General features: G+C 53.8%; 1 protein-coding gene and 1 long non-coding RNA gene across 2 annotated transcripts; one reads left to right on the forward strand and one right to left on the reverse strand.

The window, feature by feature from the left end:
- The first annotated feature begins 101 nt into the window (after positions 1-101).
- LOC123354706 lies at positions 102-9,184 on the forward strand. Its single transcript, XR_006574829.1, has 3 exons — positions 102-392; positions 2,789-2,946; positions 9,041-9,184. It is a non-coding gene; the product is annotated as an uncharacterized LOC123354706 (long non-coding RNA).
- LOC123354705 (protein PIP-1-like) lies at positions 7,877-9,570 on the reverse strand. The gene is made up of 3 exons (XM_044996851.1): positions 9,447-9,570; positions 8,970-9,089; positions 7,877-8,170 (listed from the first exon to the last, which is right to left on the reverse strand). Exons 1-3 carry the CDS (start codon positions 9,496-9,498, stop codon positions 8,016-8,018), a joined length of 327 nt encoding a protein of 108 aa, XP_044852786.1. The 5' UTR covers positions 9,499-9,570; the 3' UTR covers positions 7,877-8,015.
- Between the last annotated feature and the right edge of the window lie 2,111 nt (positions 9,571-11,681).

An 11,681-nucleotide genomic window follows, 5' to 3' on the forward strand; every position in this document is an offset into this window, starting at 1 on the left:
GGCTACAGTGTGGTGAGCCCGCCCCTCAGAGGGTCAGACGGCGACCCGGAAGGATAAAAGCCGGGCCTTCCAGCCCAGTCAGTGCCCAGCCACCGGGGAGAGCAGACCTGTCTGAGGGAGCTCCTGACGGAGGAACCGCTGGAGCCCCGGGCAGCTGCCTGGACTGGCCGGAGAGCACCCTACCCCGCTACTGGGAAGACCTGCCGGAGCTTCCCCGCGCCACGTACGACGAGGAGCCAGTAGGAGCTTCCCCGCTACCGTGCTGTTACCTCGAGGAACCCCCGGAGCACGATTGGACGGACTTCCCCGGGGAACTACCCGATCTACCCCCCAGCCCGGGTTGTGAGGAACCCATGCAGTGGGACTTCCCAGGACCAGACGCCGTGGACCAGGTAGGACAAGAGGGGATATTGGAAGTGGCCCGGGGGCAGCCGACCTCAGTCAGGCTGCTGACCAGACCGAGCCCATGTCAGTGTGTTGCGGTCAGGATCCCCACTGACCGTCAGCGGTGACGACCGCTGCCTAGGGCCCCGGGCCAGGACACAGTGGAGTGGGTGGGCCTGTGTCCCCCCTGCCACCCCACTCACGGGTGGCAGTTATCCCCCTCACCCTATTGCTCAGCCTGTCGCAAGAGGCCTGAGCCCCTGTACTGTTTATGGCTCAGCCTGCCGCAAGAGGCCTGAGCTCTCCTTGTACTGTTTGCATCCCAGCCCCTGCACCAGAGGGCCTGGGCCTTTCCTAAACTGTTTGCAGCTCAGCCTTGCAGAAAAGGCCTGAGCCCCAACTGACTCTGTCTTGGTCACCTGGCCTTAAAGGGACAGGACAGAACTCCCGTGAGACCAGCGGGCCGGTGTGGCTCCCCTCCTCCCCTCAGAGGGTTGAGCCCCGGACCCGCCTGTTACAAGGGGGCTTCTAAATTTAACAACTGGTTCGCGCGATCCGGTGCGAACCGGCTGCAGCTCACCACTGGTTGTCCTGGCGTCCTCCTTTTGGGGGTTAGGAGGAAAGAAGTTGCAGCATATAAATGTTACAGATGGAAGCAGAGAAGAACCAGCTAGGGGAATCCTAATTCTATTCCCCAAAGGGTCTCCTAAAAGGAGGATGTAAGGAACCCTGTGGAGAGATGAGTTGGCCAGAGGCTGGATGAAGGAGTGCAGTGTGCAGCTAGAGATGGAGAACCAGGGTCTGGCCATTGCAAACTCTGATTGGCACTTGATGATGGAACAAGGGAGAGTGCAAGGGCTGTTACCAGTGTCCAAGAGCAGCCAGCCACCCTTGGGGACAGGGGAGCTCTGCACAATGGATCCACTCATGGGCTCCAAGGCCAGGGATGGGCTGGAGGGTGTGAACCTTAGTCCGAGCAGCCTACATAGATAATCAGCTGGACATGAGTTCCCAGTGTGAAGCTGTGGCCAAAAGAACGAATGCGATCGCAGGATGCATAAACAGGGGAATCTTGAGTGGGAGTAGAGAGGTTATTCTACCTCTGTAATTGGCACTGGTGCAACCACTGCTGGAATCCTGCATCCAATTCTGATGTCCACAAGGATGTTGATGAATTGGAGAGGGTTCCAAGAAGATCCATGAGAATGATCAAAGGAAACATGCTTTATAGTAATGGACTGAGCCTCCTGAGTCAATTTAGCTTAGAGAAGGTTAAGAGGTGACTTAAGTACAATCAATAAGTGTCTACATGGGAAACAGATATTTAACAATGGGTTTTTCAGTCTAGCAGGGAGAGGTATAATACAATCCATTGGCTGGGAGCTGAAGCTCAACACATTCAGACTGGAAATAAGGGGGGCATTTTATGATGAGAGGAATTAACTGTTGGAAGGATTTACTGAGGTGTCATAACTAACAAGTTTTGAATCCAGATTGGAAATGTTTCTAGAAGCTCTGCTCTGGGAATGATTTCGGGGCAGGTCTCTGGCCTGTGCCGTGCGGGGGGTCAGGCTGGATGATCCCTTCTGGCCTAGGAATCGATGAACTCCTGCCCCAGTTGCTTGTGGCCCACTGTCCTGCTGGCGGAGAGCCAGCTCAGGGCTGGGAAACAGCCCCATGGCCAGCACTGCGCCGCAAACGAGGATCAGCCAGAGCCCAGAGGGAAGGAGGCTCCTGATTGGTTTCCGAGGGGCTGAATGGGGCGGATGCGTGGTGCCCTTTGTGTTTCACTTGGGTGGAGGGGGGCAGCAGAGAGTTGTACGCTGCTGTGGTTGCGAGAGGCAGCAGAGCACAGAACAGTCTGAACTCATGGCTGAGGGGGTTCAACTCAGGGACCAGACCCAGGGGCAGCCGAGACCCAGCAGAGAAGTCTGGGCCGGCACCAGGACCGTAGCAGAGACCCGGAACCAGAGCTCTGAGCTTGCACTGGGGCTGGGTGGTTTGGACTCTGGCTCCGTCTGTCGCTGATGAAGGGGACTGTTGCTGATAGAGCTGAGTGTTTGTATGGATAACAGCAGTAGGAGGGGTCTGCATCCCAAAGCAAAACTGGAACCTACTGCTGTCAAGGCCAGTCTCCACTGTACTCCTGAAGGATACACCTGAGTGATGTGTGGCCTATAGCCATACCACCTCTGAGATGGCATTAGCTCTCGCAGGCCAGGCAGGATGGGGCTGGATGCTCCAAGGAACCCTTAGCTGCTGCAGGGGGGGTGATGCAGAAGGTGCTGCTGTTTCTACTGGACCCGTCCCCTGACATGAGGGGCTAGCAGTGGACACGAAGTCCCAGCTTTACCTGGTAAGTGGACTTAAAGGGTTGACTGTTCGGCTCCTTTGTTTCTTCCAGGAAATGAACAGCAGGCCAGAGTGGGAGCTGGTTAATGCTGAAGCTGGCTCTCAAGGCAGAGACTGCGGCTGAGCAGTGGCTAGTAAGGACATGACAGTTGATAATGAAATGTGATTCTAGCTGGGCATTTCTCATTTGCTGCAGTTGAACGATTACAGGTGAGTCTCACTTTTTTTTTTTTTTAAACAAAAAATGAAAGGCAAGTTTATAGCCCTCGTGGTTGTGGAGAAAAGCTTGAAAGTAAACCCGAGTGTAACATACAGGGTCAGAAACAAATGGAATGGCTGATATGGGACTTGATGAAGAAAGAATTCAGTGGCAACTGACTAACGCCAATCAACATGGATTTATGCAAAATAGATCTTGATCTTTTTTGAAGTTAGAGTGGAGTTATAAAAGCAATAGTGTTGATGTAATAGACTTTAGTGAGGCATTTCACTTGGTGCCAAGCGGCATTTTGATTCAGAAGCAACTACAATAGAAAATCAACATGGCACATATTTCATGGGTTAAAAACTGGCTAAATGATAGGTCTCTAAATGTACTTTGTAAATGGGGAATCATCGTCGAATGGGTGTGTTTCTAGTGAGGTCTTGCAGGGCCTGGTTCTTGGCCCTACTACACTATGTCACACTTTTATCGGTGTCCTGGAAGAAAATATGAAATCCTTCCTGATGAAGTCTGCAGATGATCCAAAAGCTGAGGAGTGGTAAGTAATGAAGAGGCCAGATCGCTGACACAGAGCAATCTAGATCACATGTGTTACAGTTACCAGGCAAACTGCACCTTAGACCCCTTTTTGTCCCTCTTGAGTGCACCCCTCATGTACCAGGCCTGGCTTCCCCTCTGGGCAGAACCTCTGAGTCCAACCACTTTTAGACTAGGTCTTTGGGGCTACAACCTGCTTTTTTACCAACTATATTAAATCGGCAGGCCCAACTGGGTTGAGCATTTGCAAGCCCTTCCTGCCCCAGAGCTTGTGACCAGCAACGGATTAAAATGACTCAGAAAAAGCATCTTCAAAACAAAGCATTATTTAATCTGCCACCCAAAGGTACATAGCTCTCAGACCAAGGCGGGTACAACCAGAACGTTCTCTGCACATATTTCCCATTACCTCCACCGGAATCTTTCTTCGCAATCACTTTTGTTTGCAGCGTTGTAGCCGTGTTGGTCCCAGGATATTAGAGAGACAAGGTGGGTGAGGTAAGATCTTGTATTGGACCAACTTCTGTTGGTGAAAGAGACAAGCTTTTGTATTGTATTGAAGCAAGTTCTCTCGGGGTATTTGGGTGGCTCCACTGATTACTCCTGAGGGCATTCTGTGCCAAAAAAATAAAAAAATCGGCACCAAAAAATTAAAAATGATGTGCCCAATAATTTAAAATTCTGCACGTTTTATTTGTCAATAAATAAATGCAGCAGCTCCAGCATGGCAGTGGGGAGCACAGGCCACTGGCTGCATGAAGGTGGGAGATCACCCTGCAGCCCCCTTACCCCTGGGACATGGACTCAGTGGTGAGGCTGCGCCCGATTCTGACACAGCACAAGGCCTGGGCCTGCCCCTCTGCACCAGGTGTGGGGCCTCAACCAGGCAGGATCCACGTGTGGAGGGGCTCAGTGTGGAGGGATTCAGGTGTGGGGTGAGAGGATTCTGTATGGGACAATCTGGGTACAGGCAGCTCAGTGTGGGGTCTAGGTGTGGGGGGGGATCCTGGATACACAAGCTCATTGGGAGGGTTCCAGGTGTAGGGGCAATGGGACTCTGCAGGGGCTTCCAGGTGAAAGTAGTTGCCACAGGACTCTCTGTTGCTTTTTACAGGTGAAAGTAGTTGGGGCTTGGAGGGGACTGGGTGTGAGGGTCTCAGTGGGTGGGGTGGGTGCTGGGGGAGTGGAGCTTGGCCTGGAGGCTTGGGTGCAGCTAGTTGGAGGTTAGTGGCATGGGGGGTCTGGATGTGGAGGCTCAGGGTGGTGCAGGGAGGTGGGGCTCATCAGGATGGGTGTTTGAGTGCAGGAATCTCAGTGGGAAGTGGTCTGGGTGCAGGCTTGGGGATCTGGGTGCAGGGGGGCTCCTGATGCAGACGTTGAGGTTCAATGGGGTGGGGTTTGGGTATGGAGGGCTAGTGGGGTTCTGGATGTACTGGCTTGGCAGGGATGTCTGGGTATGGGAGGTCCAGATGCATGGGGGTTGGGTGGATGGGGGAGCAGCTCCCGGCCCAGTGAACCCTCTCCACACAGGTGAAGAGCGATGCGGGGAGGAAGCAGGGGAAGATCCTGAGCTTCCTGCTGCTGGGGGAGGTTTCTGGGGGTGGGTCTGACACAGCCCCAGCCACTCCTTTCAGGGGAAGAGGAAGTCCTATCCTCTCCTGCCTCCAGCCCAGCCAGGACTAGCAGCTGATCCTGGCTCAGGGTAGGAGCCACTGGCTGGGGTGTCCCCAGTCCTGCAATGATTTACCTCTCTGCTGGCTGCTCCGGGTGACTGAAATGATGTACTTGCGCAGCTAGAGAGTGGTGTGTGACTGCTCTTGCAGCTTCCCTTTGCTTCCCTGTCAGAAAGTCATTTTTCTGTGGGGAAGCAAAGAAATCTGCGGGGGACATGAATTCTGTGCACACGAAGTGGCACAGAATTCCCCCAGGAGTAACTGATGTACTGCTCTGGGGGGGGTCCTTGTTTGGCAAAGGCATTTTTCAGTGTGTATCCTGGACTTTCTCCTCTTTTCTACCATATTCTGTGGTATCTGAGTGCCTGGCAGTAGATAACAGATTTCTTGGTGTGTTTGGGTGATTATTGGATCTGTGAAAGTATGCGTGGTGATCTGTGGCTTTCTTGTACATAGTTGTCTGTAGGACACCACAATCAGCTTGAATAGAATCCAGGAAGCTGATACTGGTGCAGGAGTGCTCTAGAGAGAGTTTGATGGATGGGTGGTGGTGGTTGAAGTTGTAGTGGAAATATGAGGAAGTTTAGGTCCTCTGTCTAGAGAATGAAAATATCACGATGTGTCTCAGGTGTTTCATGGTGCATTTGTCCAGTGAGATACCTGTTTATAAGATTTACTACAACAATCTGTAATCCACTAACTCCATCTTTTGTCTTGTGATGTCAGGGGTGTTAATGGGTCACTGCACTTTGAATGGTCCCTTAGAATATGTGTTAACTACTTATGCAAAACAATCTGTTCCACCTTGTATTTAGCTGGGATGTTCTGGGTACCTTTCCCGGACCTGAAGAACTCTGTGTAGCTCGAAAGCTTGTCTGTTACCCCCAGAGTCCCTCAGTTACCGTGTCTCTTTGCAATCATTTGCAAGTTCCTCTCCACCCAGCTATCCCTCACCTCTGGAGGTGAGAAGAAGGCTGTCCTGCTGGCAGCATGCTCTCTCTGTCTCTCTCTCTCACTTGGACTGGGTATCCATCTTAGGGCTTGTCTACAGTTTTCAGGTGTCTGTGCTGAGCAGACGCCAGGCTCAGGGTGTTGCTGGGGCTTAGTGTACAGGGAAGCAGGGAGGACGGAGGGGGAATTGAGTGGGTCCCACTGGTTGGCATGCAAGGTGCTCCCTCTGCACTGTAGCCTCCAAAGCTGGCAAAGTGCCCACCTTGCACAGAGCGAGGTCTGGGGAGAGGGGCCTCCCTTAACAGTGCCCTAGACCAAATGGCCCCCAGGCAATGAACCTGTTCAGCGCTCCTCTCCCTTTGTTAAACTTTTGAATCCCTTATTTTTATTGCCTTTATAGCCCATTTTGTGACTTTGCTGCACGATTTGCATGCGTGATTTATCCCCGGCATAGAAGCCGATAAATTTGCGTGCTAGGATCTGTATTTATTCATGTCCTATATCAGCAAATTAAAAAAAAATCGTTTGCGCTAAGCGTATAGAAACTTTTTAATTTTAAGAATAACTGAAATGTACTGACATCAAGGAATGGAATTGTGCACCAACACTGGGTGCTCCAGCATTAAATAGTGTTACAGCCTTACGATGTTAACCCTAGTCCTTTAGTTCAGATTTGCTCCTTGCTGCAAACTAGATTGCAAATGAGCTTATTGCTTCCTCTACTGAGCTCCTGAAGGCTTCTTTATTTTCTAGGTGGGAAAACAGACAGTAGTAGGGAGAGCAGAAGTTTGTGTTCCGCAGTCTTAGAAAGTCATCAAACATTACATGTTAAGCATGGCAAAAGAAGTAACAGTATTTCTTTTATCCTATTGTGCAGACAGAGGTTCGATAGCTATCTCTGGCGTCTCATTAAATATGTCCTTTATTGGTCGCTACTTACACGCTTCAAGTCTAAAAACACAAGTACACTTTCCCAATTACACAACAAAGCAAGGTTCTCAATATCGCAGCTGGGCTCTTGCTTCGCTTCAGTTCGTTCTTATATCTCACTGACTGGCAATGCCCCTCTCCTTATATACCCGCGAGGGCATGGCTGACAATGTTCTAAGAAGTTCGAGGAGAATGTCGTTCTCAAAGGCTGGAAAGTTCCATGAGATTCTACAACGATCCAGAACATTCTAGGACAGTGGTTCTCAACCTGCGGCCCACGGGCTGCTTGCGGTCCAATCAGCACAGAGCTGCAGCCCATGTGACATCCTCTGGGCCATACAGGTAGTATTGGATGCAGCCCACATAACATGTATGTGGCCCACAATAGGTTGAGAACCACTGTCCTAGGAGGTTAATGCAAAATGAATCACATACAGGATACCTGAAACATGTTGCTTCAAACATTCTACTTTCCCTTTTGTTGCTAACAATAAAAACAGCCCCCAAGCCCGGTGACCCCAAAGCCTGGCACCACAGGTGGTCACCTTGGTTGCCTGCCCCTAAATCCAGGCCTGCCCCTTAATACTCTCACGGGGCAGCAGCAGAGGCTCTGAAATGACAGCTGGGGAGAGTGTCATCCTGATACGGGCACCTTCAACTATGGAACAGCAGCAAAGCACCAGAGAGTTTGGGTGCTGGGCCTGGGGCAGCAAGATGGGAGGTGAGCAGCCAGGCAGGGGAGGGGCTGGGGCGAAGCAGGGCGGGGCCAGTGAGCAGAGCTCATTTCCTAATTTAATTAGAGTTATTTCATGTCAGGACTGTGTGATTGAGGGTGACGCCAGGGGACAGTCTTGGTTCCTGCCAAGTTTTAAATGAGGAAAGGAGAGTTGGGGAATAACCCCGATCCAGGCCTGGGGTGAAGGGCGAATGTGGCTTTCCTGCCGCCCCAGGACCCCACCCTCCCCTTAATCCTCCTGGGGGATTTGGGGCCAGGGGTTGTGGACGTTGCAGAAGGATCTGTCCATGCAGCACTGGGTGGTCTCCTTGTAGTCGTAGTTGTTGAGCACTAGGTCATCGCAGACCACAGTGCAGCCCCGCTCCACCCGCAGGATCTCGTTTCCTGCAGAGGGAAAGAGACCTGAGCCCCCAGGGCTGGGTACCAGGGACAGACCTCTCCTCCCAGTGACAGGGCCAGGGGAATTCACCAGCTGAGCTGCCCTCCCCTCTGACTCCCAGGAGCCAGGGCTCCTCTGTCACCCCACTTCCTGTAGCTCAGGACCCTTCTCTGTCCTTAGAGGACTCCCCCACCCCTTCCCTATGCCCCAGTGTCCCAGTCACCTTCATGGACTAAGGGTCCGGCTACACTTCAGGCGAGGGTGGAACCTCCAGCCTGGGGGGACGTTCCCCTAGCTCTGATCCAGCGAGTGCACTAAGAATAGAGGGGAGCCATGGCAGAGCGAGCAGCGGGCGAGGCCAGCCCCCCGAGTAAGTGCCCATCCAAGGCCCTAGGCATGTAGACTCCAGCCCCTCGTGTCTCACGCTGCTGTGGCTACACTATGCGTGCTCAGTCGGAGCTAGCGTGGGGATGTCTCCCCCGAGCTGCAACGTCCCCCCTGCCTACTGCCACAGCCGGCGCGGCCACAAGAGGTCACTCTAGGGCGAGGCGATCACGTCTCCCTTCCCAGCACTAACTGCCCCAGAGATGGGGCGTCTTTTGCTCACTGGACTGCACAGAAACGCAGCGACAGTCTGCACCGGTGTCTAGCCCTGGGCAGGATCGGGACTGGGGCAGCTGGCCCCTCCCGCTGCTCGCTCCGGTTACACGCCTGCCGTCAGTGTGCTAGCTGGAGCAGAGCGATGGGTATGTCTCCTCGAGCTGGACGCTTCCCCTCAATGTACCCACAGTCACTCTCACTCACCAGCGGTGATTTTGCGGGTGAAGCAGGATTCGTTTAGAGTTGCCGTGCAGGTGTATTGGCCTATCTTACAGCTGCCGTCCTGGGACAGCCTGAAACAGCCGTTGCACTGGAGAGGATCCGCTGTAAAGAGGCGAGAAAACGGAGAGTAGGCAACGAGCAGCCATGGATCGGCCACCCTCAGTGCACAGGCGCGTTCCCAGTCTCCAGGAACCGTCCAACCCCCACAGCGATGTCCTGCTCTGGTTCATTTCATCCCTCCGTGGGCAGGTCACCGCCGGGCCAGCCTGGCTTCCCAGGGGCGGCTCTGTCCCTCCGCCAGAGCACAGGCTGCCCTTGAGCTAGAATACGTGGTTGTCATTGAATTGCCCTCGGGAAAGAACACGGGCCAGACCTCGGCTGACTGGACTGGCCCCAGCTGAGGCTCTGCCCCATCAGGGGTGGAAATCTCCCCTCGTTGGGTTTTGTTTCGGGACTTACCTGTTGCTAAGCAGAGCAGGGCTGGCAAACCCAGAGCCAGGATCTTGTTCATCTTTAGTTTCCTCTCTGCTGAGCCGAGGGGGGAGCTGTGCGGTCGTGTCAGGTGCCCGAGGAGCGGCGCAGGGGCTGCCAACCTGGTGCACTGGCTCCCGGGGGAGAACAGAGCCATATTTATACCCCCGGGGGCTGGGGTAATTGCTAATTACAATCTAATGGTCACCGTGCAGCCCAGAGCAGAACGTTCCCTGCCCAGGTGAGCAGCTCTGGCAGGCGACGCCCCAGCCCTGCCTCCCCCAAAGGCACGTGTGTGTGTGTGTGGGGGGGGGAAGTAGCAAAAAACCATGGGCGGCTGCTGGGAATGAGGGGTGAGACCTGTTTCTGTGTCACTGTGGAGCTCTCAGTTGGCCTGTTGGGTCTATTTGTGTGTGCAAGAGAGAGAGCGAGATATTCTGTGCAGCTAGTAAATGTGTTCCCAAAACTGCACGATCCCAGGCTCCCACGCGGCTGCATCCGTGAGTGTTTGGCCTCCCCAGCCTCGTCGCTCACCCACAAGCACAGAGCCGTGCCCTGTACCAAAGGGACTTGTATGGGAGTTAGGAGGAAGGGAATTGCAGCCCCTAACATTACAGATGGAAGCAGAGAAGAACCAGAGAGGGGAGCCCCTAACTCGATGGCCCAAAGGGCTTTCTGAAAGGAAGAGACCAGCATGGCCCTGCTCAGAGAGTATTCACAAAGCATGGCTGTAAGAGCAGGTCCTGACCTTCACGACACCCTAGGTAGCTCTCCTCTGGGCGCACATGCCCCCAAGACCGGCTCATGGGATAGTGCACAGTGTAGCACTAGGGCTTGTGCGCTGTGCTGCACGCTACCGGGCCAATGAGTGCAAGTCCCAGCAATTCCCCTGAGTGCTCCTAATGTTTCTCTGCCTCTGTCCCCCACCTCATCTAGAAATCAGACCTACCTGGCCCCATTCCTGTAGTGTCTGAGCACCTGACAGGTTTTATCCGGAGTGTCCCCCTGTGAACTAGCACCGAGCTCCTTGCCCCATTTTGTGAGTCACCGAGAGCCTAAATGACCGCCCAGGCGCACACGGGACATCTGTGGCAGAGCAGGGAATAAAACCCAGCTCTTGCCCGTCCTAGGGCAGTGCCCTGCTCAGCCTTCTGAACTAGCAGAATCAGCTATCGTCCCCCCATTTGATAGCGTACGTCATGGAGAAGCTGCACGAAGGGTCATTCGATGCAAAGCTAGGACAGGAATCCAGGCTTCGAATGCAGCAGTCCAAAGCCTCGTTCTCATTGGCTGTCGAGCACCCTATTAGCTGGTTGCGTCATGTCCATGCGATGTTGAATATAGAGCCTGTGCAATTGGATGAGCTAGTGGTAGGGCTCTGTACCAATCCCCTTGGCAGGGCTACCCAGTGGGTGCAGAAGGGTTAAAGTGCTGCTCCCGGGGGCCGGGGAGAGCAGAGAGTTTGCCTGAACCCTGGCCACCTAACAATGGAAAGTCCAGCAGGCAGGCCAACAGTGTGACTCCAACATGGCTCTACTGGAGGAGGGCCATGGAGGAGAGATGTCAGGTGTCCAGCCCTCACCTGGAACTGACAAACAGTCAGAGCGAGCCAGGATGGACTGTACAGCACTTGGCTGGGTGGAGCCCTGGCATTGGCCAGTCTGGGCTGTCTGGGCTAGCCTAAGGATTTCCTGTTTGGAAAAGGCTGAAATACTTGCTGAGGTGCATTGATCCCTAGAGAGGGTGACTGGGTGTCAACCTCCCTTGGCCTTGCTGGGCAGAGCTCAGAGTGAGAAGCAGGCAGGCTGGAGCCCACAGGCTCGGTCTTGGAGGCGTTGAGGCCGCGAGGGAGAGTGGACCCCTTGGGGGTCTGGCACGCTGAAGGGGAACCCCCAACGGACTGGTTAAAGGCTGGGGCATAGCACAGCTCCGGTGGAAGTTGGCAGCTCTGGTTTCTGAGAGTCTGGCTCCAGGCACCTCTGCTTTACTGGTGCAGTAAACAGAGGCCGTATACCACAGAGACAGCAAAGTCTTCAGTGGGGATCCAGAACCCCTGTACTGAACCCACTAACCCCTGCAACCCCACTTAACAGAGGCCTCTAACAGTGAGTCAGTAGCAGGCTCTCATTAACCCTGGAAAGCTAAGCTGGTATAAGCAGGAAGGGTCTCTAGTTAGGCAGAGATGCCTGCACGAGTGTCCTCATGCAGAGAACTGATGCTGTG

Source organism: Mauremys mutica, chromosome 22 (genome assembly GCF_020497125.1).
Source record: "Mauremys mutica isolate MM-2020 ecotype Southern chromosome 22, ASM2049712v1, whole genome shotgun sequence".
NCBI lineage: Eukaryota > Metazoa > Chordata > Testudines > Geoemydidae > Mauremys > Mauremys mutica.